Source organism: Vicugna pacos, chromosome 1, assembly GCF_048564905.1.
Source record: "Vicugna pacos chromosome 1, VicPac4, whole genome shotgun sequence".
NCBI classification, from domain to species: domain Eukaryota; kingdom Metazoa; phylum Chordata; class Mammalia; order Artiodactyla; family Camelidae; genus Vicugna; species Vicugna pacos.
In genome coordinates this window covers 20,679,212-20,706,897 of record NC_132987.1, presented here as the reverse complement: position 1 = coordinate 20,706,897, position 27,686 = coordinate 20,679,212, and the positions used below count along the sequence as shown (strand labels likewise).

The following is a 27,686-nucleotide window of genomic DNA, read 5'->3' as shown; positions in this document are numbered from 1 at the left end:
GGGCTGTCTCCATAGGCCAGCAACTAATACACATTTTCAGAGGCCAAATTTGTTGGGGATTAGTAATAATTTGGTTCTCATCTCAGTTATCATTTCCTCTAAGACACTTCTCTAAACAACATCCCCACCTAGGGTTGCCAGATATACCAATAAACATACAGGAAATATTTGGGACATACTTACTCTAAAGATGTATTCATTGTTTATTTGAAATTCAGATTTAACCAGATGTCTTGGAGCCCTGTTTTACACCCTCTCTGGGTTTAGTTTGTCTTTTGTTTTGTTTTGCTTTTTTTAGTGGAGGTACTGGCGATTGAACCCATGACCTCATTCATGCTAAGCATGTGCTCTACCACTTGAGCAATACCCTCCCCACCTCTCATTAAAGTTTTGATTTGCATTTCATGTGCCTGTTGACCATTTGTATGTCTTCATTGGAGAATTGCTTGTTTAGGTCTTCTGCCCATTTTTGGATTGGGTTGCTTGTTTTTTTGATATTAAGGTGTGGGTTGCTTGCTTTTTTGATATTAAGGTGTATGAGCTGTTTGTGTATTTTGGAAATTAGTCCCTCGTCAGTCGCATCATTTGCAAATAGTGTGGCACCCTATTCTTGACCTTGAAAGGTACTCAGTAAATATGCATGGGCTATTCGAAGAAGGAAAACGTTTGGTCTTATAACTGCATGTACTTTTTCTCCTCCTCCATCTTTTTTTCCTCTTCAAGTTCATCACTACCATGATGAATGTCAAGGGAATGATAATGCAGAGAAAGGGCTAGGAACTCCAGCATTTAAAAACTTACTTTGTCACTTCATATATAAGTGTTTGTTTCCCCTTCTGATAGCTGGAGGTAATACCTGTTTCCTGCCTACCTAAGATAATATCTGCCTCCTGTCTACATTTTCAGAAGAAAAATAAAAATTATTAAGCCTACTCTCCTAGTTGGAATAATTGGAAGGTAGGCTTTTTTATAGTGGTAGTAGGTTTTAAGTAGTGGTAAAGGTATGGAATCCAAAGCTCTGAGTTTGAATCTTAGCCTTGTCGCACTAATGTCACATACTAATGAGCAGATTACTAAATTGTGTTTCAAAATGTCAGTTTTCTCATCTCTGAAACAGGAATAATAATCTCATCTCTAAAACAGCTACCTGATAACTGATAAGGGCAGTTGTAAAGATTAAATGGTAAAACATGTGACCTTGCACATATTTTTGGCACATGGTAGGTACACAGCAAATCCCTAATGAAGTTTCTCAGCCTGCTGTATTGTAATTCCTTGGGACTTTGACTTTTGATTTATAGGCATTCTTAATTCCACCATTATAGATTCTCAATGGAGCACATATACGAAATATCTGATCCTGTGATTTCTTTTACCGAGATGCATCACTATGGCAGCAACACATCCCTAGAGCAAAACTAACCTACTCTGTATCAGTCTAAAATAGCTAATTTTCCATATATGTAGTGCTTGTTGAATCCTGTCCCCAATGATGGAAGGAAGCTACACTGAACAATCAAAAATGGATGTTTCTCTGATTGGTTGTCTGCCTTGTGGTGACTTAAAAGACAGCTCTCAAGACTCCACTTTCTCAGTTTGTGGTTCTTCTGAAAAGTCAAGTTCAAGTGTAACTTTTGGCCCATTGCTTCTCAGGAGGTTTCTTTCTTACTGGCCTCCCATGCATTGGGATTGCTGGTTGTACCACCCCAGTGTCCCCAGTACTGTCTTCCCCCTCTTGACCCCAGAGCTTTTCAGTTTAATGAATAAGGAAAGTGAGTTTCATATGGATTAAATGACTTACCACAGGTCACCCAGGTAGTCAACTGGGATTTGAATCCAGGTATCCTGACTCCATTGCAATATGTATAGTACATTCTAGTTGTTTTATTAAATGAGAATTATGGAACCTGTGGATTGATAAACAAATCAATGAAGTGAGATGTTAGTATTGTGAAGTGCTATGCAGAGATACACAGTAATCCCTATGGTAGAAAAGTTTGTAGTTGATTTAAATCATAAATTAAATAACAAAAGGTAGTCAGTGCCAATGATTTATATAACAGCAACAACAACAACAAAGAAAGCCTATTGAAAATCAGAATTATTTTTAGCCATATGGAATACTTTTGTATATTTTGTTAATATCATTTGTGTCTAGATTCTTATACTTAGGATAATGCTTTTGAGATTTATTCATGTTGTTGTATGTATCAGTTCCTTTTTTATTACCAACTAGTGTTCCATTTTATGGATTGTACCGCAGTTTGTTTATCCATCCATGAGTTGATGAACATTTGTGTTGTTCCCAGTTGTAGACTTATTATGAGTAAAACTACTGTGATTAACATTCAAATACAAACTTATGTGTTGTTGTAAGCTTTCATTAGGAGTGGAATTGCTGGGTCAATAGTAAATATATGTTTAACTTTATAAGAAATCACCAAACATGTTTCCCAAAGTGTCTATACAATTCAGTCATGCCATCGGCAATATGTGAGTTCTAGTTGCCTTATATACTTGCCAGTGCTTGACAGAGTCAGTCTTTTTTTTATTTTAGCTGTTGAAGTGGGTTCATATGACATCTCAGTGTGGTTTTGGTTTGTATTTCCCCAGTGAGTAATGATGTTGTGCATCTTTTCATGTGCTTACTTGCCATCAGCACATCTTCTTTGAAAGGTAACAGTTTAAATTTTTTGCCTATTTTTTAATTGGGTTGTTTATCTTATTATTCTTACTCTGTGTACAAGCCCATTATCAGATATTTATTTTGCAAGTATTTCTCCAAGCCTATAGCTTGTCTTTAATTTTCTTAACATTAAGTTTTGAAGAGCAAACATGTTTTCTATTTGAAGGTACAACTTGTTAATTTTTAAAAGTTTGTTCTTCATTATGTCCTATTTAACAAATCTTTGCCTGAGCCAAGATCACTAAGGCTTTTTCTTTTTTTTTTTTTTTAAGAGTTTAACAGTTTTTCCTCTTAAATTTAAGTCTTGGGTAAGTTTTGAGTTAAATTTTTATGTATGGAGTGAGGTGAGGGGTGAGGTATATCTTTCTTACATATGAATAACCAATCATTACAGCATCATTTATTGAAAAGATTATCCTTTCCCATAGAATTATTTTGTACCTTTGCCAGATATCAAATTGAGGGTCTGTTTCCAGGTCCTGTTTTGTTCCATTGATCCAAATGTCTATCCTCATGACAGTAACACACTGCTTAGTGCAGCTCAGTGGTTCCCAATGAAGGGCAGTTTTGCCCTCTGTAGGATATTTGGCAGCTTCTGGAGGTGTTGTTGATTGTCACAACTTGGGGTGTGGAGGATTTGCCTCTGATAGAGGATGGGATGCTGCTAAGCATCCTACAATATGCAGGACAGTTTCTCCATCACAAAGAATTAGCCAGTCCAAAAAGTCAACAGTGCCAAGACTGAGAAACTCTGCTGTAGCTGTATGTTAGGTCTTGAAATCAAGTAGTGTAAGTCCTCCAACTTTGTTCTTTTTCAGAGTTGTTTTGGCTTTACCAAGTCTTGTGTTTTTATATAAATTTTAGAATCAGCTTATAAATATCTACAAAACTGCCTGCCGAGAGTTTGACTGGGATTACACTGAAGGTACAGATGAACTTGGGAAGCTTTGACATCTTAACAGTATTAAATCTTCTGATTTATGAGCATGGTTTATCTGCCCATTAATTGAAATCTTTTATAGTTTGTCTCGGAAAAATGTAATAGTTTTCATCATACAGGCCTTGCACATATTTTATTAAATGTATCCCAAAGTGTTTCATATTCATATTTGATGTTACTATAAATTATATGTTTTTGTTGCAAACTCTGATTTTTTTAGTTGCTAGAATATAGATATATAGTCGATATTTTTATATTGACTTTGTTGCCTGTGACCTTGCTAACAAACTTACTAGTTTATTAGTAAGTTAATTTTTATAGATTCCATAGGATTTTCCACGTAGACCAACATTTTGTTTCTAAAACTTACTTCTTTATTTTTGTAATGCCTTTTTTCCTTCTTCTTGACTAATTGCACTGACTAAAACCCCTGTTCGCTGTTGAAATAGTGAAAGTGGATATCATTTTCTTGTTCCTGATCTTAGGGGAAAAGCATTCTTTTTTTTTTTTTTAACCATTTAGTGTGACTTTTAGCTATAAGTTTGTGTAGTTGCCTTTTAGCACCCTGAGGAAATTCCCTTCTGTTCCTTGTCTGCTGAAAGTTATTATCATGTATGGTTGTTGAGTTTTGTCAAATACCTTATCTGATGATAATGTAGTTTTCCTTTTTTATTCTTTTGATACATGGTGAATTACATTGATTGATTTTCTGATATTAAACCAATATCAGAACCAATATTAAACCAATGGATATTGCATTCCTGGGATAAATCCCACTTAGGTATGATATATTGTCCTTTTTATATATTGGGTTCAATTTCCTAAAATTTTGTTTGGAATTTTTGAGGGATATTGATCTATAATTTACTTTTAATGTTTTCGTTTGTTTTTTTGTTTTCTTTTGTTTATTTTTATTCCTTTTCTGAAGTACTCTTTGACTTTAGTTGTCACTTTGTTTACATTCAGCATTTTCAAGGGATTAACACTGAAACAAGAGGTCAGTTTACTTAATGTAAAAGGTCTGTTGTGTTTTGAGTGTCTTTTGCCAAGAACTGTGCCCAACTCTTTGTGTTCATTATTTCCTATAATTCTCACAACCTCCTTGTAAAAAGAAGTGTTGCGCCCATTTTAGAGATGAGAAAATGGAGGCTTTGAGCAGTTAACTAACTTTCTCAAGTGGTAGAGACAATTCAGATCATGACTGTGAGATCAGGGATCAGTCTTCTTAACACATTGCTCCACTTTCATATGTTTCTCAGGAAATTTTTGAGTAACATGGAACACTATTGACAAGACTAGAAGGAATATAGAGAACTCTACCTCTAGGTAATAGCAATCCACCTTGATATGCTAATTGATTATAGTATTTGTGTGTTAACTTATTTTTCAGTTTATTTTGAGAGTGTTTCTGGTAACTGGCATATTATCTCACCAGTTTATAAGTTTTGTCATGTACATTTTATTTTGGAGGGACTTGAATGCTTCTAGTTGGTTGCTGCAGTGTTTAAGTTTAAATCTTAACGTTGGTTGGCAGTTTCTTGACATTTTAATCTGGATTAGAGCTTCCTTGAGAGAAATTAACACTTCTCTTTTTATTGTGCTTTATTTCTATATGCTCACTACTATCAATAAGCATATTTCTGTTTGTGTACATTTGTAGTGTGGTTGAGAGTTAAGGGAGGCAAGAGTAGATAAGAAGCTGTTTCTTCCACCTATCTGCTGTCCCTCAGTTGAACATGTGCCAGATCATTGTAGGACCTTTTAGCCTCAAGATTTCAACTGCGGGAAGGAAGCTTGGGTTTAGCCCGCAGCCAGCTATTGGGCCCCAGCTTAATCTCCTCTGTGATCCCATGATCAAATAGGTGAAAATACACAGAGAAGCAGAGTTACAAATAGAATCAGAACTAGAAATAAAGATTAAAATATGCCAGGCATAAGGAGGATTTTCTATCAGTGAAAGTAAAGTCAGATCCCTGAGACAGAAGGGCAGGGACAGACAGGAAAAAGGTTGTTTTCTACCCATCTCTACTGCTTCCCTACAGTTTAAGGAAGTGGGGTCTTTGCCAACCAGAAGCGTGGCAACTGCCTCCTGCGGTGTTGCAGCTGCTATCTGCAGCATCCAGGGCTCTTCTTCTCCCTCCCATCTCTTTTATCGTTACCTCTCCACTTCCCTTGGTGACCACAGTTCTGTAAAGGCGGGCAGAGCTGGACTGGTTATGGTGCATTTCCAGATGTGAAGTGGGAAGGGGCAGAGAGAGAAAGATCCTTGGGGTTGCATGCATTTTTTTCAGGCCCTACTTCAAATAAACACACAACTAAAGCCTTTTATTTTGAAACTGTCAAATATTTATAAAGCATATAAACAACAGCTTAATGAACTCCTTTGTACCAGTCACCACCTTAAGCGCTCTTGGTTAGGCCCTACTTTTGACCAGGGAAGAACTATATTCTCTCTCGAAGTAATCAGGATTAAATTATCACCAGACTGCCTAACACCACAAGCTTGGGTAAGAGTTATGTGAACCAGTCTTTTTTCCAACTTAAGAAAAGAGTTAAAAGTCAAATAATACCCAGATGAATAGTAAAGGGAGAGCCTAAGTAGAATTTGCTTAACCTTTTTCTTAGCAAACACCAAACCCAGAAAGTTTTCTCAACTTTCAAGTAATTTTTTAAAAGGCATCATGGGTTTTGTAAAGAAATTCTGCAGAATAAAAGAAGGAAGTTTTATATTTAAGACAGAAGAAAATCATACTTGGAAAAAATTGAGAAGGGAAATAAGATAGTATTAGATGGCATATGCTTTCTTCTGAAAATTGTTCAGTCAATCTGAAATAGTATGTGAAAGATAACAGACTGACATAGAAGGGAGCCAGCTGAGATATCAATGAAGATTATAGTAATATAGCTAAATATTTATTGAGTGCCAGATACTGTGTCAAAACCCTTCATGAATTAGCTAATTAAATAATTAAATGATTATTCCTAAAAAAGTTGAAGTAAATAGGTTAAATTACTTCCCCTGAGATTATACACTTAGGCAGAGGTAGGTCTCATATTTGAGTCCCGATAGACTGAATGCAGGGCCCTGAACTAGAAGAAATAAGGATGATTGCAAAGGATCTTGAATCATTCTTTGTGCTTTTCTGCATTTAAAATTTTCCTCAAGACTCCTCAAAATTCATAAAGATAGTGAAATTCACTGCACTATTCAAATCCACAACGAAGGTGTCAAAAGATAGTGGTGAAAATCAAGTAAATGATGTGGAAGAGAAGCTGGAGAAGGTCTTCCAAAATACAGCTGTTGAAAAGAGTCAAAAAGATGAAAGTGATAGGTACAGAGGATACCCAGTAGGTAGGTAAGTAGTATTCCTGAATAAAGGAGACTATAGATAGAAGAGAAGCAGTAATCAAAGGTGAGATCAACAACAGCATCTTTGAGCTCAATGGAACACTATTTATGGTGTTGTTAGGAAAAAGAAAATGTCTACAGTGCGATTAGCAAAGGACAGAAAATAAAGGAGATAATATTAAAGAGCACCGAGAATAATAGAGTGGCAGAATGTGAGACCGCAGCATCAGTAATTAGAATGAAAGTGAGTACATTAACACATACATTTAAAACTTACAGACTTGGGTTGGGTCAAAAAAAAAAAAATCCAAGATTCATGCTACCTGGTTTTGAGGCTTACTGTAAAGCTACGGTATCAAGACAGTATATAGTATTAGGAAAAGAATAGAAATAGATCAGTGGAACAAATAGAGAGCCCAGAAACAGACCTATTTATATAAACGTATGAGTCAACTGATCTTTGACAAAGGAGGAAAGGCAATTCAATGGAGAAAGGAGGGTCTTTACAAGAAATGAGACTGGAATAATTGAAGTCCACGGGCAGAAAAATAAACCTAGACGTAAACCTTACACCCTTCACAAAAAGTATCTCAAAATGGATCATAGACCTAAATGTAAACATAAAAAGATAAAACTTCTAGAAGAAAGATAGGAGAAAATCTAGGTGATCTTGGGTGTGGCAATGATTTTTAGATACAACAGCAAAACATCTGATAAAGGACTTCGCGTAGTTAGACAATTGCTAAGCTTGGGAGTGGTGCACAGAAGTCTGCCTTTACTTCTGACACCAGTTGCAAATTAAAGGTTCAACAAAACCACCTTTTAGGTTTGCTAATTCTCTAGAAGGACTCATTGAAATTCACTGAAAGTTGCTATACTCACAGTTATGACGTATTACAGATTAAAATCAATCAAGTAAAAAGATACATGGCGCAGAGTCCAGAAAAGTATACTATACGTGGAGTTTCCAGTTGTCCTCCCCATGGAGTCCTGGACAGCGTTACTTTCCTGGTGTTGATGTTTGACAGCTCACTTGGAGTATTTCCAACCAGAGAAGCTCACGTGAGCTTTGGTGTCCAGAGTCCTTACTGAGGTTTGATCATGTAAACCTGAGCAGCTGCTCATGTGGCCATTTTAAATTTCTAGTCCCTCAGGAGGTCAAACTGATACCACATGGCCCAAATGTCCATTGTTGATGTGACTCAAAGCCCACCCTAAATTACATTGTTACTCTGTGGCTGGCTTAATGCCCTCAGTTAAAGACACTTTTATCAGACAAGACTTTCCAAGAGTTTAGAGATTACCCTCCCCCAGGAGCTAAGGGCAAAAACCACACCTCTTTGGGTAAGGGTAAATTCTTTATTAGTTAGATTTGTATCCAGAATATTAAAAGAACTCAACAACAGGAAAACAAACTACCTAATTAAAAAGTGGGCAAAAGATGCAAACAAACACCTCACCAAAGTATGTATACAGAAGGCATACAAGCCTATGAAAAGATACTCGATATCTTTTGTAGTTAAGGGATTGCAAATTTAAACAGTTGTGAAACAGCGATAGTGAAATGGTGCTGAACACCTTTTAGAATGGCTAAAATCCAAAAAACTGACAGTACCAGATTGTTGGCAAGGGTGCAGAGCAACAGGGACTCTCATTCATTGTTAGTGGGAATGCAAAATGGTGCTGGTACTTTGGGAGACAGTTTGATAGTTCCTTATAAAGCTAAACAGTTTTCTACAAGAAGTCCTTCTTGATCCCATTACCTTTTTTTTTTTTTTAATATATTTTTGTTGAGTTATAGTCAGTTTACAGTGTTGCATCAGTTTTTGGTGTACAGCACAATACTTCAGTCTTACAGGAATATACATATATTTGTTTTCATATTCTTTTTAACCATAAGTTACTATAATATATTGAATAAAGTTCCCTGTGCTATATAGTATAAACTTGTTTCCATTACCCTTTATATGTCTACTTATGTGATTAATCTGTGTATAACCAACTTCTTGTCTCTGCCACCCTGCTAAGTGAACACCACCCTCCCATTACTTCAACTCTGACACTGGGTACCTTACAAAGAATACCCCTTCTTCTCAAACATTCATGGAACGTTTATAGAAGGTAACCATGCTAGAAAACAGGAAAATCTCAGTATAGTCCATAAAGTCGAAATTTGATAGACCGTTGTATCTGGCCACAGTGCAATAAAATTTGGAATTAATTAAAGAAGCCCACTTATCATTTCTTTCCCCAAATAGTTGTTAAATCAAGGCAGAAACCTGAACCTTAATGACCATCAAAAATAATAAATTACAATTTTATATAAATACAGACATACACATATATATGGGATATAGCCTAAGTTGTATATATGCATTTATTATTTTGAAATGAAATAAAACAAACAAGATATTCACCTCCCAAAGTTAGCCAATGGTTAGCAAAAGGAGGCATATAATAAAAATAAAACCAAAATTGAACAAAATCAGAAGATAGAGAAGTATTAAAATGGAAAAATCCAGGTAGATTGTCCATAATAAACTCTAGGAAGTCATTGAGCAAAATGCTGGAATATTAGGAACAGTAGAGAAATATTAGAAATATTAGAGGATTTTTTAAATATAGAAATGTTTAAATTTTATCAGATTACCATGTAACAGTTATGTTGAAAAATTTGAAAATACTGGTAAAAATTATTTGGAGGAAAATAAAAATTACCAAAATTGATTTTTAAAGAGTAAAAAGTTTATAAAGTCAGTAGAAATAGAAAATGTTGTCTAAAAAAAATCTCTTAAAAAAAAAAACAAACTCTATTCTTGACAGTTTATGGGCAAACTTTTTCTTGTTTCTGTGAATAGATAATTCAGGCAATAAAACATGAAAAGTATAAAACCAAAGGCTTCCCAGTACATGGAACAAAACTGATTTAACTCATAACTAAAATTGAATGGTACAGAAGGTTATAAAACAATCACACAACTGTAGAAGCAAAAAAACCTAAGTGCTAACTAATAAAATTAACATTATATCAAGAGAACTGTATACCATGAACCAAGTAGAATTTGCCTGAGGAAATGTAAGGATGGTTGATTTAATATTAAGAAATTACCAATAATATATTTACATAGGTAGATTAAAGAGGAACCATATTTTTGTCTGAAATACTTTTCAGCCTACATTTAAAAAAATTTGGTCACTTAAAAAAAATCTTATAAAATAGAACTTAAAAATACTTATAAATGTGTATTTTTAAAAGTCATTATTAGCCAGTACTGTATTTAATACATTTCCATTAGAAACAGACATTCTCATTTAAAAGAGGAACAAGATAAGGAGGTCCATTAGCACCACTATTATTTATTTGATTTTCTGTTGGTTTTTAAAGTCAGATTCATTGAAGCATAATCTATGTGCAGTAAAGTTTACTATTATTTGGTATTTTTTGTATGTTGTATATTTTGGGCAAAGCTTGCTAAACTCATTAGTTTATTAAAATTTATTACTTTTGATAGCTTTTTTGTAAATTCATTTGAATTATCTGTGCCAACCAGCATTCTTTGATAGATTCCATTTGCTCATCATATATTACTCTTTTTTTAATCTGTTGTTAGATTCAGTTTGCTAATATTTTGTTAAGAATTTTTTTTATGGTGGTAAAATATACATAACATAAAACTTACTGTTTTAACCATTTTCTCCAGTGGATAATTTGGTGGCTTTAAGTAGTCATTATTGTTGTGCAACTATCACCATTATCCATCTGCAGAACTTTTTCATCACCTCCAAATGAAACTCTGTAAATAATTGAACAATAATTCCCTATTCCCCTTCCTCTAGCCAGTGGTAACCGCTGTCTCTGAATTTGACTATCTAGGTACCTTATATAAGTGCAAACATTCATTATTTGTTTTTTTTTCATATCTGGCATACTGCACTTAGCATGTTTTCAGGGTTCATCCATGTCATGGCATGTGTCAGAATTTCATTCCTTTTTAAGGTTTGTTAAGTTTTTTTGCAACTATTTTCATGAAGGATATTGGTTTGAAATTTTCTTATACATAATTTCTTTGTCTAGTTTTGATATCGGGTTATGCTGGCCTTATCAAATGAGTTGATAAGCGTTTTCTACTATTCTGTTTTCTGAAAGAGTTTGTATAGTGTTAGATTAGTTTTACTATAAATATTTGGTAGAAATTGCTATTGAAGCCATGTAGGCCTGGAGTTTTCTTTTTCAAGAGGTTTTAAACTGTAAATTCAATTTCTGTGATAGGTATAGGGCTATTTTGGTTGTCTGCTTTTCCTTGGCAGAGCTCTGGTAGTTTGTATCTGTCAATGATTTTGAAAGTGTGTTGTTTAGTTTCTAAATATTTGGGGATTTTCCAGAGATTGTTCTGTTATTGATTTCTAATTCAATAATATCGTGATCAAAGAATATCCTTTAGGGATTATTTAAATTGTCCCACAGTTTTGAAGTTTGCTGCAAGATTTATTGTGTGCTCCATCTTAGTAAATGTTTCAAGCGCACTGAAAAGAACATGGATTTTGCTGATGCTGAAGGGAGTGTTCTATAAATATCAGTGATGTCAAGTTGATTGCTGGTGGTGTTCAGATTTTCTATGTCCTTTCTGTCTGCTTGTTCTGTTGATTACTAAGAGAGGAATGTTGGTCTCCAATTATGATGTTGATTTCTCTATTTCTCCTTTAAGTTCTATCAATTTTTCCTGCATATATTTTGGAACTCTGTCATTGGGTACATCTACATTTAGGACTGTTATGTGTTATTTTGTTCATTTGTTTGTGGTATTTTCTTTTATCATTATATAATACCTGTCTTTATCCCTGGTAACATTCCTTGTTCTAGGAATCTCTAGATTTTAATCGAATCTCTAGATAATTTGTATTTAAGGTAATTATTGATATGGTTGGATTTAAATATGCTATAGTGCTAATTTTCTTCTCTATGTCCCATCTGTTTCCTGTTCTGATTCTTTCTTTTTCTTGACTTATTTTGAATAAATTGAATATTTTTTTCTGATTCTATTTTATTTACATTCTATATTTGCTTATTTGTTATACTTATTTTTAAGGTTTTATTTTGTTATATTCATATGTTTGTTTTTTAGGTTCTACATATAAGCAATACAAAGATTTGCTTTTCTCTGTCTGACTTATTTCACTAAGCATGATACCCTCCAGGTCTATCCATGTTGTTGTAAATGGCAAAATTTCCTTTTTTAATGGCTAAGTAGCATTCCACTGTGTGTGTGTGTGTGTGTGTGTGTGTGTGTGTGTGTGTGTGTGTGTGTGTGTTTGACATCTTCTTTATCCATTCATCTATTGATGGACACTTAGACTGCTTCCATTATCTTGCCTATTATAAATAATACTGCTATGAACATTGGGGTGCATGTATCTTTTAGAATTGCTGTTTTCGTTTTCTTTGGATATATACCCGGGAGTGGAATTACTGGATCATATGGTAATTCCATTTTTACTGTTGTGAAACCTCCATACTGTTTTCTATCGTGGCTGCACCAATTTACATCCCCACCACCAGCAGTGAGTGAGGGTTCCTCTTCTCCATGTCCTCATCAGCATTTGTCATTTATGGTCTTTCTGATTGTAGCCATTCTGGCAGGTATGAGGTGATATCTCATTGTGGTTTTGAGTGTATTTCTCTAGTGGTTAGTGATTCTGAGCATCTTTTCATGTGCCTGTTGTCCATCTGTGTGTCTTCTTTGGACAAATGTCTTTTCAGGTTTTCTGCACATTTTTGATTTTTTTTTTGATATCGAGTTGTATGAGTTGTTTATATATTTTTGAGTTTTAACCCCTTATCAGTCATATCACTTACAAATATTTTCTCCTGTTCAGTGGATTGTCTTTTCGTTTTTTTTGATGGTTTCCTTTGCTGTGCAAAAGCTTCTGAGTTTTATTAGGGCCCATTTGTTTATTTTTGCTTTTGTTTCCTTTGCCTTAGGAGACAGATCCGAAAAAATACTGCTATGATTCATGTCAGAAGTGTTCTGCCTATATTTTCTTTTAGGAGTTTTATGGTTTTAGGTCCTACATTTAGGTCTTTAATCCATTTTGAGTTTATTTTTGTGTACAGTATAAGAAAATGTTCTAATTTCATTCTTTTACATGTAGCTGTCCAGTTTTCCCAGCACCACTTATTGAAGAGTCAAATCTTTTCCCCATTATATATTTGTGCCTTCTTTGTTGTGGATTAATTGACCATAAGTTCATGAGTTTATTTTGGGACTCTCTATTCTGTTCCATTGATCTATGTATCTGTTTTTGTGTCAGTACCATACTTTAAAAAAAAAAAGAAGTACCATATAGTTTTGATTACTGTAGCTTTGTTGTATAGTCTGATACTACCAGCTCTGTTCTTCTTTTTCAAGATTGCTTTGGCTGTTTGGGGTCTTTTAGATTATTTGTTCTAGTTCTGCAAAAAATGCCATGGGTATTTTGAGAGGGATTGTATTTAATCTGTAGATTGCCTTGGGTAGTTGGTCATTTTAACAATATTAATTTTTCCAGTCTATGAACGTGGTGTATCTCTTCATCTGTTTGTGTCATCTTCAATTTCTTTAATCAGTGTTGTATAATTTTCCAAGTACAGGTCTTTTACATTCTTAGTTAAGTTTATTCCTAGATATTTTGTTGTTTTTTGATGCAATGATAAATGGGTTTGTTTCATAATTTCTCTTTCTGATAGTTCATTATTGATGTTTAGAAATGAAACAGATTTTTGTGTATCAATTTCATATCCTGTAACTTTACCAAATTCATTGGTAAGTTCAAATAGTTTTTTGATAGAGACTTCAGTATTTTCTGTGTATGTCATGGCATCTTCAGACAGTGACGGTTTTACATCTTCCTTTCCAATTTGGCTTCCTTTTATTTTATTCTTTGTCTGATTCCTCTGGCTAGGACTTAATATTATGTTAAATAGAAATGGCAAGAGTGAAGTGGCAAGAACAAGTGTGTCTTGTTCCTGATCTTAGAGGAAATGCTTTTAGCTTTTCACCATTGACTATGTTATTAGCTGTGGATTTATTATATATGGCCTTAATTATGTTGAGATCTGTTCCCTCTATAACCATTTTAATGAGAGTTTTTATTGTGAATGAATGTTGAGTTTTGTCAAAAGTTTTTTCTGCATCTATTGGGATGATCATACGATTTTTATTCTTCGATTTGTTAATGTGGTTTGCTCTAGGGTTTACCGTGTGCATCTTTATGTTGTCACAATCTACCTTCAAAGAATGTTATATAACATACTATGTTATGTTTCCATTTCCTGTCTTCTTTTTGTGCTTATTAGCATATATTTTTTTTTACATAGTTATAAATCCTATAATACATTATTAGTGTTCTGGTTTAGACTCTCAATTATCTTTTCAAATGATTAAAGATTAAATATAGGAAAATTTTTTTCTTCCAGTCTAATAATGAGAAAGTTGAAATAGTTAAATTTAAGCCCCTGTCTGATATTTCCAACCTCCAGGTCATATGTGAGTCTATTTCTATTGGTTGTTTTATCTTTTGCAATGAGTTTTTTTTCCTTCTGTGTGTGTTTTACAATTTTAATTTAAAGCCAGACATCTTGTATAGAAGAATGGCAGAGATTGAAGTAAATAGTATTTATACCTGGAAATGGGCACACTTCTTCTGTTAGGCCATTTGTCTGTAGAAGATGAGTCAGTCAGTTAGTTGAGCTGGATGTGGGTTTTGGATGGTCCCGTGATTGTATTTAGTGTACCTCAGAGGAAGAAAGACATTGAACCTTTAAGAAAACTCTTGGTCTTTAGAAAGGGGAAATGATCCTGAATATTGCATGGTGCTCATTACTAGGGTTTGTCTTATAGCCAGACCTGTTCAAGTCATGTGTGAATCCTATGAGAATAGGGTGGTATATGTTTTTATGAAAACAACAAAACAGTTTTCTTTTAAATAGAATTTAACAGGAATCATCTCATTAAGTTACAAGCAGTGCTGCTTATGTGTATCTTTTATAAGATAAACTAGTAGGAAGCAAAATTTCTTCCTTATTTCAAAAAAGGAAGAACCTGAAGCTTTGGCATCTTAGGGATGCCCCGTGTTTCTGCAGAGGAAGAGGGAGATGGTCTGTGCCTAGTGGAAGCAGCATTACTCAGCAATACTTAACTGGCAATGAGCCTTTAATGAGGCCATGTAAAAAGACTTGGTGGTGTTTCTCTAGCTTAGATACACATTGGCATCACCTGAGACCTTTAGAACTCTGCTTCCCACCTGAGATGCCGACGGAATTGGTTTGAGATGTGACTTGGACATGAGATTTTAAAGGTTCCCAGCTGATTCTACTGTGCAGAAGACTAAGGATCCTTCCTCTGAAGGCTCGTAGAAATCCTGTGGGCTGTGGAGACTTTGGAAGATCTGGAAGATTTACATTAGCAGTTGGAGGAAATATCAGTGATATTGAAATTACTGTCATTGCTGTGATATACAGAAAAAGCAATTGTTTTACTAGGTACTAAGAAGCATAAAAGACAGCTCGACAAAGGAAAATCATCCAGTATTCCTGGAAGAGAAGAATAAGTATTTCAAAGTTGACAGCTCTTTCCAAAGCAAATAAAAATGATGTAATGCTATTTCAACTAAATATTATTAGAGTTTTAAAAAGCCAGTAATGTCACCTACCAGTCGGATCTCGGTTTCTAATACTATTCTCCAATAAAAGGATCCAAGGTTCCTTGGAAAACTGGCTAATCTGGGTTTGGGCAGGAAATAGCTAAATCAACCTGGAGTGTCTTTCTAGTACCAGAAAGTAAGGAAATGTTGAGAAAGAAGAAAAAGGTGGCGCATGCCAAAGCAACACAGAAGCCAACCTGAAATAGATCCCAATGGCCAAAACTGGAGCAGTTTGAGAGACAAAGTAAATAATGTAATGTTGGATTTTAACCTAAAGTATAAAATAAAAATACACAGGTACGTACTAATGTATATAAGTGACTGAATAAATAAGTTGGGGAGTAGAGAGAAGTATTCCATACAGAATTCCAAATGATTTATGTAGTTACTCCCCACTCAAGGAGGTAGAGCTTAAACCCTCCAACCCTTCCTTGAGTGTGGGCTGTGTTTTTTGCTGTGCTTCCAAAGAGTAACTTATGTCAACTAAAGGTAATGCAAATAAATAAATTAAATATTGGCATTACAGGAAAAAACTGGGCTGCAGAAGGGGAAGTTCACAGAAGAAGTGCAGATGGCTCATAAAAATATGAATGTGTATTTAATTAGCCAGGAATCAAAATGCAGATTTAAATGATGAAAGTCCATGTTTGCCAGTCACATTAGCAAAGTGATTTTTTGGTTAATACTTTGGGGAGGTAGAGGAGAGTATGGGAATTCATGGAGGGATACAATCTCTTTAGAGGATAATTTGCTTAGTACCTATGAAAAAAATCTTTAAAATATGCAACCCCTAACTCAGCATTTTCCCTTTTGTGGGTTTCTCCTAAAAACTAAAAGAAAGATTTGTGGGAAGATTTTAGCAAAGTGTGTTCACCACAGCATTGTTGATAAGAATGCAACACTGTAAACAGTGTGATAAATAACTGAGTATATTGTGACATTCTTGTCTGGGGTTATTCTATAGATATTATAAACTGAACAATTTATTAAGTTCAAAATGTTACACCAGCATGTATAGTATGATTCCTCCCCAACCCCCCCTTTTTTTGGAAAAAGGTAAATATGTAGCATAGAAAAGGACTTGGTATATGTGTGTAAGACATTAATTACAACTGTTTCTGGGTGTTTGAATTATAGGTGATTTTTACTTTCTCCTATATGCATTTATATATTTTGTAATATTTCTGTAATGTGCATGTGTAGTATTTTGTTCATCATGTAAAAAGCTATTTAAAAGCAAAATCATCTTCTATCAAGTTAATAAGATTTTTTTCCTAAACTTATGACCTGTGTTGAAAGGTAAGAAAAGTTGGTGTCTTCATTTCATATCAACTTCTTACTCTGTTTATTCTTCTTACCCACTTCTGTTATGAGGGTGAATCAGCACAAGCACTCTGGGGAGCAAATTGGTAACACCTGTCAGTCTGCTCAAAGACATTTATGTTCTTTCACCCAGTAGAAGCCCTTCTGAGAGTTTGTCATTAGAGAAGAATAAGAGATTTGAGTGTAGAAGTGCCTTTTCCATAACTGTTTATAATTGCAAAATAGGGAGATTGTGTAAATATCCATTTATGGGGAAATAAACTATGACAGATCCATACAGTGGAGTATGAGACATTCATCATAGTGTTTAGAGAATATTTACTGAGGTCTGATGATCTTCATGCTCCTTTTTAGTGTTCTGCTCAGAGTGGCATTCATAATCCTGTTTTTTTGTTTAGATACCTAGAGTAAAGAATTTATTGATAGCTGCAACGTATCGTTTTATAGATGAGGAAACAGAAACCTAAAAATGTTAAATAAGGTGCCCAGTTCACATGGCTAGTAAGTGGCTGAAGTATGACTTTTTTTTTTAATTGAAGTGTAGTTGACATACGATAGTGTGTTAGTTTCAGGTGTACTACATAGTGACCTGATATTTGCATACATTATGAAATGATCACCATGATAATTCTAGCAACCATCTGTCCCCATGCAAAGTTACTGTGATATCATTGAGCACGTCCCTTTTGCTGTATATTACATGTCTGTGGCTTATTTATTTTATAACTAGAGGCTTTGTAGCTCTTAACCCCTTTCGTCTATTTCATGCCCCCCACCCCCACCCCTCCTTTTTGGCCACCACCCGTTTGTTCTCTTGTATCTATGAGTCTGTTTTCGGTTTGTTGTGTTTGTTTGTTTTGTTTTTTAGATTCCAGATGGTCCTAATTCTTTCCCTGTGTTCTTTGCTTTAGCCCCAGAGAAGACAATAAGAAGTGGGTTCTTTCTACTATTTTGTGTAAATAATCAAAATTAGTAAATTACTTTTTCCCCGAAACCTTCCCTTATGTGTATTTTATTTGTCTCCCTCAGTTTCAGTTTATTTAGCTTTACTTTTAGTTATGGGTGTTATGTGAGCCTTTTCATGGTTCTGTTCTGCATGAAATGCTCTTTCTTCTCCTTGTTTTTATCACTGCTGACACCTCCTCATCTTCCAGATTGCAGTTTAAATCTCACTTCCCTCAGGGAAATCTTCCTGGACCACCTTGTCTAAAAGAGCTACATGTAATACGCCTTCCCAGCTCTCTAAGGTCCACTCTAATGCTTCTTTCATACCAATGAACACAACTGATATTTTTGTATGTGTTTGCTTGTTTATAGTGTTTCCTCCAGTAGACTGTGACTTCCTGACACTTTTCCTTCACCGGTGTATTTTTAGGTCCCCTTCTTATGGCTGGCACGTTATAAAAAGTTTGTAAATGTGCGTAGACTGAACCAACAAACTTGATTTTACTGCTTTGACAGCAGCTCATTAAGAATTCATCATATAGGATCAGTGGTTGCCCTGCGGGTAGGGGTGGAGACGGGTGAATAGGTGGAGCGCCTAGGACTTTTAGAGCTTTCAAAATACTCTGTATGATACTATGATGATGGATACCTGTCATTATACATTTGGTCCAAACCTACAGAATACACAACACAAAAGTAAACCGTAGCATGAACTACAGACTTTGAGGGATTATGGTGCATCAGTGTGGGTTGATCAGTTGTTACAACTGTACGACTCTGATGGGGGAGGCTATGCATGCGTCAGGGCAGGAGGGATGTAGGAAACCTCTGCACCTTCTCTTCAATCTTGCTGTGAACTTAAAACTGCTCCAGAAAACAAAGTCCTAATAAATGGGGGGGAAAAAGAATTCATCATGTAGTTTAATTAGGAGTTATTATATCTTAGATTGTACCAATGTTATTCTTGCACCACATATTTAATTTATATTAGCTAGATTGGTCTTAATATGTTAATGTATTTTATGTGGGAATTTAGAGGAAGGAAGTTAGGTTAGACTCAAGAGGTACGAGAAGCTCTTAGAGTGGAGGTGAACTCTTATGGGTGGCTGAGGAGTGCGAGTCTTTGAGGAGGGAAAAGACGTTTTGGACAAGAGTGTTGTATACTTTTTAAAAATAGACTTTACTTTTATTTTTTTAAGCACAGTTTTAGGTACATAGCACAATTGAGCACAAGGTACAGATATTTCCCACGTACCCTCTGTCACCACTCCTGCAAGAGTTTTTTAAATTTGTAAAATACACACAACATAAAATTTGCCATCTTAGCTGTTTTTAAGTATGCCGTTCAGTGGTACTGAATATATCCATAATGTTGTGCACCCATCACACCATACGTCCCCGTAACTCTTCTTCGCCTTGTAAAACTGAAGTCTATACCCATTAAACAGTAACTCCTCATTGTCTCCCTCTCCCGAGACCCTGCTAACCACCATTTTACCTTCCGTCTCTGATATCGATGACTCTGAGTACCTCATGTAGGTAGAATCATACAGTCTTTGCCTTTTTGTGGCTGGCTTATTTCATTCAGCATAATGTTCTCATGGTTCATCCATGTGCATTTCAGAATTTCCTTCCTTTTTACGACTGAATGCTGTTCCATTGGATGTGTATATCACATTTTGCTTAGCATTTATCTGTCAATGGACAAATGGGTTGCTTTCATTTTTTAGCGATTGTGAATAATGCTGCTATGAACATGGGAGGACAAGTATCTCTTTAAGACCCTGCTTTTAATTCTGTGGGGTATATGCATAGAAGTGGACAGTTCCCAGCAGAATCATATAATAATTCTATTTTAAAAAAATTTTTAATTTTGAGAGGGTAGGTAATTAGGTTTATTTATTTATTTATTTATTTTTAGAGGAAGTACTGGGGATTGAACCCAGGACTTTGTATATGCTCAGCATGTGCTCTATCACTAGAGCTATACCCTCCCCCCTAATAATTCTATTTTTAGTATTTGAGCAATCTACAACCCAATTTCAGCAGCAGCTGTGCCATTTTACATTCCCACCAGTAGGGTTCCCAGTTTCTCTGCATCCTCACCAACACTTGTTTTCTGCTTTTTTTTGATAGTAGCCATCCTAATGGGCATAAGGCAATAATATCTCATTGTACTCACTGTAAATTTTTTTTAACTTCCAAACTTACAAAGGAAAGGGTTTTTTTAATTGAAATATAGTTGATTTACAATGTTGTATTAGTTTCAGGTGTGCAGCAAAGTGATTCAGTTATGCATATATGTGTGTATATGTGTGTGTGTGTATATATATTCTTTTACAGATTCTTTTCCATTATAGGTTATTATAAGATACTGAATATAGTTCCCTGTGCTATACAGTAGGTCCTTGTTGTTTATCTGTTTCATATATACAGTAATGTGTATTAATCCCAAACTCCTAATTTATCCCTCTCCCTCACCCCGTTTCCCTTTGGTAACCATAGTTTGTTTTCTGTGTTTCATTGTAATTTTGGTTTGCATTTCCCTAATGGTTAGCAGTGCATCTTTTCATATGCATATCAGTCATTTGTGTATCTTATTTAGAGAAATGTCTATTCAAGTCTTTTGCCCATTTTTTAATCAGGTTGTTTGCTTTTTGTTGTTGTTAAGTTTTAGGTTTCTTTATATATTCTGGATATTAATGCCTTATCAAGATGGATGATCTGTATATGATGATTCACTTTTTGCTTGCTGCCTTCACGATCCTCTCTTTGTCTTTTTCAAGTTGGATTATAATGTGTCTCTTTGAGCTCATCTTTCTTGGGGTTTCTTGCGCTTCTTGATGTTTATATTCATGTCTTTTATTAATTTGGGGAAGTTTTCAGCCGTTATTTCTCCAAATATTCTCTCTTCCCTTTTCCATCTTCCCCTGGGAGCCCCACAGTGCTTCCTGGCGTCCCACACATCCCTTAGGTTCTCTTCACTTTTCTTCATTGTTTTTTCTTTTTTTCTTTCTCATTCTCAAACTTGATAGTTTCCATTGTCCTATCTTCACGTGTGCCAATTCTTTCTTCATTTCAGTCATTTTACTTTCTTAACTCCAACATTCCTTTTCAGTTTTTGGGGGGGATTTTTCTCTATTGATATTTCCATGTTGTTCATATATCACCTTCTTGACTTTCTCCACATCTTCCTTTAGTTCTTTGAGCATCTTTAAGACAGTTGTTTTAAAGTCTGCCTGGTATATCTGCCACCAGGATTTTTTCAGGGAAAGTTGCTGCTGATTTATTTTTTCCTTTTGAATTGGCCATAATTTCCTATTTCTTTGTGTGTCTTGTGATTTTTTGTTGTTGTTGTTGTTGAAAACTGAATGTTTAAATCTAATACTGTGTTAACTCTTGAGATCAGAATTTCCCTCTTCCACAAGGGTTTGCTGTTGTTATTGTTTTTGTTCATTTAAAAAAAAAATTGTTGTAGGTTGTCTCTGTGCTAAGAATTAGCCCGAGGTGCAAACTTAAGTTCTTCTCAGGTCTTTTCTGAGCCTTTCCCTGGGCATGTGTGGTCACTTTCTAATTATCCCCATATATGCAGTTGTTTTTAAATGTCCCAGGCTATAACGCCTGGCTCCCAAAAGGGTAAAAAGAGAAAAAGGAGGGAGGGAAAGACGCCAGTCCTTTAAATCCCTTGGAAGTCACTTCAGCCAGAGGGGAGGGTTGGCACCGTGGGGGCAGTCACAACAGTGTCTGCTCGCTTCTTTGTCTGCATCTCTGTGAGCAGGAGCAGGAATCCCCAGTCAGAACACAGATGTCTGATATTTGGAGACAGGGTCCTTTTCGCCCACCCTGGCTCCCACATGCTGTGTGCAAACTGCTCCAGGAACACGTGCACAGCTGCCTGCCACATGGCTGGGTTTGGGGGAGGGGCGGCCACTACTGGGCCACCAGCCATAAATTGACCAAAATTAGCTGCAATTTACCATCCAAGCCTTCCCCTGGAAGTTGTAAGACTTCATCAGGCTCCAGAGTTTCAAAATAGTTGCATGAGACAGATCCTACCAGTGCAGTTGCTGCCCAGCTGAGGAGACAGATCCCTGATGCTTCCTATCCCGCCGTCTTCCCAGAGTCCTCTTTCCTACGTGGGTCTCTAGGACAGGACCGCAGGAATATCTGGCATGTTTAGGAAATCGTGACAGAGCAGAAGACAGCTAGTTGATAGATGGTAATTAGTCATGGAAAGGTATTAGTTATAAAAATTCATCTGGGTCTAATCATTAAAAGCCTGGAAATCAGGCCAAAGTAGCTGGAATTTCTTCTGCTGTCAGTGGAGTTCTTTCAACAGATGGGAAGTGACTCACGGTATTTGATCAGTAAAGGATACTTGTTCATTCGTTTATTTGTTGAATAGATATTGTTTGAATACACACTGTGTGCTATCTGGTTTTCTAGGCAGGAAGCAGACAGGGATGGAACTGGGGGGCTGGAGAGTCAGAATCCTGATGTGGAGGAATTCACATACTACTGGAAATGGCATACACCTGGAGGAATATGATAAATGTTATAATAAATGTGTGTCCACAGTGTTATGGGAACTGAAAATAGGACCAGATCTGCTTCAGGGAATTGGGAATATTTTAACTGAGCTGGTGACATTTTATAATTTTGGAGGGATACTAGTTTACAGGGTGAAGAATATTAAGAGCTTAACGGTAAAGTCCTGGGCTGTTCAGGGTGTGGTAAATAATTCATGCATCTGGAGTTGCGGGAAATAAACCTAGAAAAGCTATTTGGGACCTAATCACCTTCTGTGATCTATTTGATGAGGGAACCATCAAAGATTTTTAGGCAGGGTACTGAAATGATTTTCTTTATGTTTTTTCTCATCTGGAATAGTTTGGCATTAATAAACTAATACATGACATAGAAAACAATACTAGATTTTTAGTAACCCTTTTAATTACCTCTACTCATTGAATTTATATTCATCATTAATACCCATAGTCATTAAATGTGTGGGTTTTGAGAAGTTACGAGCTGGATTAGAATCATAGTTCTACCACTTTGTAGCATTTATACAAGTTATTTGATGCAGTAAACCTCCATTTTCTCATCTGCATAATGAGGCTGCTGAGTAGTTTCTGGGGCTTGTTGACTGGGGGAGTAATGAGGAGTTGGGCGGAGAGGACAGTCAAGGGAGACTCTGCACTGGACATGACATAGTCTGCATGTCCTCGGAGGACGGAGTGAAACAGGCTTTGAGGTAGATTTGGGAGTCAGCCATGAAAAGGTGTACATTTAATCTATAAGAGGTAATTAGTTCTAAGTAGGTTTTTGTATTCTATACTTAAAGATTTGGAGAAGGGAGCCAGGGAAGGTTTGAAGGAGGAATCCATATGATCCAGTTTTCCCAAACAGCTTCAGTTCTATCCCAGCATAATTATTAATAGTGTGACCCCTTTCACTCTCAATGGTTAACCCAGCTTGGATAATAAATTATGTGGTCAGTCACCTTCTGAAGCAAAAAGATACTAAGAACAAAGGGCCATGGTTGAGCCATTTAGAATACAAGTAATGAGAAAAAAAATAAAGGAACCAGCCTAGAAGGGTTGGAGTAAAACAGAGAAGAAATAGTCTTGACAAAAGCCAAGAGAGGACGGTTTTAATGGTATTAAGAAGGTGAGATCTGTAAGATCAGCAAGGTCAGGTGGAGCAAGGTTATGGAGCAGAAGCATACATTGATTTATCAAGGTGGAGCTCCGTGTCTACTTTAGACAGTGCAGTTTCATTTGAGTACTTGGACAGGAGCCAGATTGGGTTGTTTCTTTGAGGATAAGGACCGTGTCTTTTATTTTTATATCCCCGGTGCCTGGCACAGTAGTTATCATGTAGGAGGTACTTGGTGCATTTTTGAAAAATTGAAATACAATTAATAGTTGGTGAAAAGGGTGAGATAGTAGCCGTGGATAATCACTCTTAAATTAGGAAGGGAAAGAGAGACAGAAAGAAGGATGTTTTTAGTTTGGCAGCAGTTAGGAAATATCTCTGCATTTTAAAAGGTAAGATGAACTCAGTGGAGAAGGAAAAATTAAAGTTTCTGAAGATAGAAGGAAGTTTAAAAGCTAAAGTCCTTGCTGCTTCGGGAAGAATCTGTTACAGAGTGAACAGTGTGGCCTTAAAGAGGTAAGTGGCTAACTCCCCTCACCTCTGCCCCACAACCCCTTGATGATTTAGGAATATTCTAATGAAAAGAGTCCAGTCATGGAATCAGAAAACCCAGAGCTAAGTGTTGACTTTATCTCTTACTAGACTAGTGGCACATCATTTACTCTCTTATGTTTCAGTGACTTGGCTAGAGATTTTAGTGGCATTTGAGGGGTACCTAGAAGCTCCTCCACCATTCTCTTCCTCATCTCCCTAGCTATTACATTTTACGTGATTATGTCCTTCTGGACAGTTGATTGTCCCAATACATCATTGCTTTGACAACATTTCATTGGCCAGGAAGAGCGCCTGACTCACATTCAGCCAATGAATGTCTTCCTGGTATTTTAAGGCGCAGGATGAGAGAGGGTTAATGGAATCTGTAAGAATAAAACCAGTGACACATCAATGGCCATGTTTCCCACCATTTAAAGAATGCTGATCTATAGTGAAAGAGAATGATGCTGACAGGAGAGAAAGTCAGAGGCAAAAGAAAGGGAGAGAGACAGACAGACAAAGTCCTAGCAACCGTAGAGTTACGAGACCTGACTGCATCCCTGACTCCGCTAGTTTGGTTCTCTAACCCTTCCTTGCCTTCTGTGAGCCAGTGGAACCAACCAATTTCTTTTCAAATCAGACTAGTTTGAGTTGAATTACTTTACCTTATGACTAAACTAACATGTCGAATTTGACTCCAGTGCTCATGCTTTCTCCATTTCCATCCCTTCCTGACTCGTGAGGGCTTTAATGAACTGTTTCTGTGCTCTCTCACGTCTTTGGTTCCTTCCCTTCCGTAGAGCCTTCTCCGAGGGCCTGGCAAATGCCTCCCTCATCTTGTAAAGCCTTCAGCTTGATTCTTTGGGCTCTGCTAATTCAGTTGTGACTAAAGTATGCATAGGGATTTTGGTAGAAGATAAAGTTATAAAGGTGGTAGACTGGGGCCAGACTGAGAAGCATTGAGGCTGCAGTCTTAAGTAGTTTGCTGTTATTGTCTAGACCAGAGATGTTTAATAGAACTTTCTGTGATGATGGAAATGTTCTGTATCTGCAAGTTGTTGGCCACATGTTGAGGACTTAATGCTTGTCTAGTGCTACTGGGAAATTGAATTTTTAATTTTATTTAACTTTAATCAATTTAAATTTAGACAGCCATATGTGGCTAAGGCTACCCCTGTGGATAGTGTAGCTCTAGACACCAAGAGTTCATCAGAAGTTATACTTCTTAATTCTTTTGATTTTACATCAGGGAAATGACGAGTATTTTAGGAAAAAAAAAGTAGAAACAATGTGAGCATCGGATGGTGAGGAAGAGGCAAGAATAAAAAGTTACTTTCTATTCTGGATAATGATGCCTTTAACATGGATGGGGAACATAGGAGGATGAGCTGGTCTGAAGCTGTAGACTTGGAGTTCACTACTGCACAAGTTGCATTGGCACTGTGGGAGTGTAGACATAGACATCCAATAGATGATTGTGAATTAGAGTTCAGAGTGGAGCAGAATAGAGAAGGCTAAGACTAGAAGTGTAAATTTTTGTAGTTATCTCCACAGAGGCGATGAGCCATAGAGATGGGTAATGTCCTCCGAAGAGGGAAGAGACATCTCGGGGGAAAGGAGCATCAAGGAGAGAACCTTGAACAATGTCCAAATTTAAAAGGAAGGAGGAGCGAAGGGGAAATCACTTACCGTGTGATAGTCTGAAGAAACCAACACTTACCCACGCGGGTGGTAGCAGTACCCTTTGCTTTAGGCATAGACCCCATCAGGGAGATTAGACATTTTACTTGCAAATGTAAGTGTATTGTATCCCTCATAATATGGATCTGGCAGGTAGTTATGCAGGCATGGGGCACGTAAAAACTGTGATTGTGCTATCATAGTGTCACTTCTGCCTATAAAATCATCAGTGTATCTGTGAAAGGTGGTTAATCTTTGGTCAGGTTGCCCATAAACACAGCAAACCCTAGTGCAAATGAGCTTATAAACCAGCCCCCTTTGGTGTTTTCTAGATAATCAGTAGCCGTAAATAATATGATGCTTAGGTGGATTTTCTATCTAAGATTAAGGAGAAATTGTCTGAGAGATCCTACGTAAGATGTATTTTATTATGCCAGTGGGAAGACTCACTAATTTCCCCACAGTCTGGCATACACTTATGAAGGCATTTAGAAGGTAGTGATTAAGCTGCCTCCCAAGAGGGGCTTGGGAGTAGATTGAAGGGCAGTGAGAATGAAGAGTTCGGGGCTGGAAAAGCGTCACTGGCAAGGAAGGCAAACGGAGAAGAAACGTGGAAGACTAGAGGGAGGCTTCAGGTCAGGTCTCTGGAGTAGACAGGAGGGAGCGGGTCAGTTTGCTGCCTAGCTCAGGTGCTGGATATGTAATAGGTGCTCAGTAAGTGTTTGTTAAAGGAAAGATAAATGATGGTTGGGGGAAGAAACGCTGCTGCTGCAGGAACCGTGGAATCCTGCTTTGACCCCGCTGATATTTTATCCATTAGTTGACCATTGCCATCGCCATGTCTTCCTGACCTTGGGTTGCTGTTCATTTATTGAAGGTGTGACTATTCCAGGTAGAATATTTGAATTAGTAAATCACCATCCAACTCCAGGAGCACGGGCATGGGATGCTGTGCTGTTTAGAAGGAGGGGCGAATGCACCTGAGTACGGGAAAGTTTAATTGCCTTTTGTTATAAGACTCACAGAGTAGGTGTGACCATATCAAGCCCCTGCACATCCTGGCCTTGGGTGACATGGACAAGTGCTTCTGGCTGGTCTGAGAGGTTAGAGGGGTGTGCTTACTCTCTCCGTGTGGGTTCCAGGAAGGCAATCAAGAATGATGGGAAGCAGCATGAGGAGACAAAATTACCTCCAAATATGGGTATGTGAATAGATGTAAGCATATGAGATTTTACTACACAAAAATGATTGGATGCTATGTAGTTTTCAAGTTTCTTTTTTTATTCAAAACTCCTCTGAAGTCTGATAGTCCACAAAACCTTAGTGTATAGAATTTTAACTGATTCTTTTTTTCCCCCCCAAAATATAAGTTATTTGTTTGGTCACAGAATCTGCGGTCTGACCCTGCATAGGGAGGGCATTCCGGAAAGGAGGCAGGGGCATTGCCTGGGCTCCCACCACCCCTGCCAGCACCAGCGAGGTACTGAGTGATGGCCCAGGGCCGGGCTCAGTGAGAACCTCCTGTGACCTTCGATTTCCTGCTCTGGGGAGGTTAACTGATCCTTTTACTCAGGTATTTTAGTGACTTCTTATCTGATATTGAAAACGGATTTTAGAATAAGAAAAGATACAGGGCCATATAGATTGTATTTTCAGTTTTAAGCTAGTATGTATTTGTAGCCTAATTTAATTTATACCCTGTGCTGTATCATTTCTGATATCTGTGTGTATATACGTGTAATATGTGGTGCATAGTCTGTTTACAAAGAAAAGTTTGACTGAGGAAAAGCTCTGTTTGATGTTTCATTCAGTATATATTTATTTGAGTGTCTAACAGGCACTGTTTCAGATGCTGGGGATACTACAGCGAACAAAGCAGCAGATCCTTG

At 36.6% G+C, this 27,686-nt stretch overlaps 1 protein-coding gene across 5 annotated transcripts in view; it reads left to right on the top strand.

Moving 5' to 3' along the window:
- TFDP2 (transcription factor Dp-2) overlaps window positions 1-27,686 on the top strand; it is a 150,164-nt gene that overhangs the window by 65,050 nt on the left and 57,428 nt on the right. For 2 of the 5 annotated variants that reach the window (XM_072958490.1, XM_072958484.1), the window contains exon 4: window positions 2,614-2,676. The exons of 2 other annotated variants lie outside the window; for them this stretch is intronic. In XM_072958490.1, coding sequence (XP_072814591.1) covers window positions 2,614-2,676 — 63 coding nt within the window. Of the gene's footprint in view, window positions 1-2,613; window positions 2,677-27,231; window positions 27,349-27,686 lie in introns of those variants that run through there. One more of the 5 variants, XM_072958529.1, reaches the window with a different exon arrangement.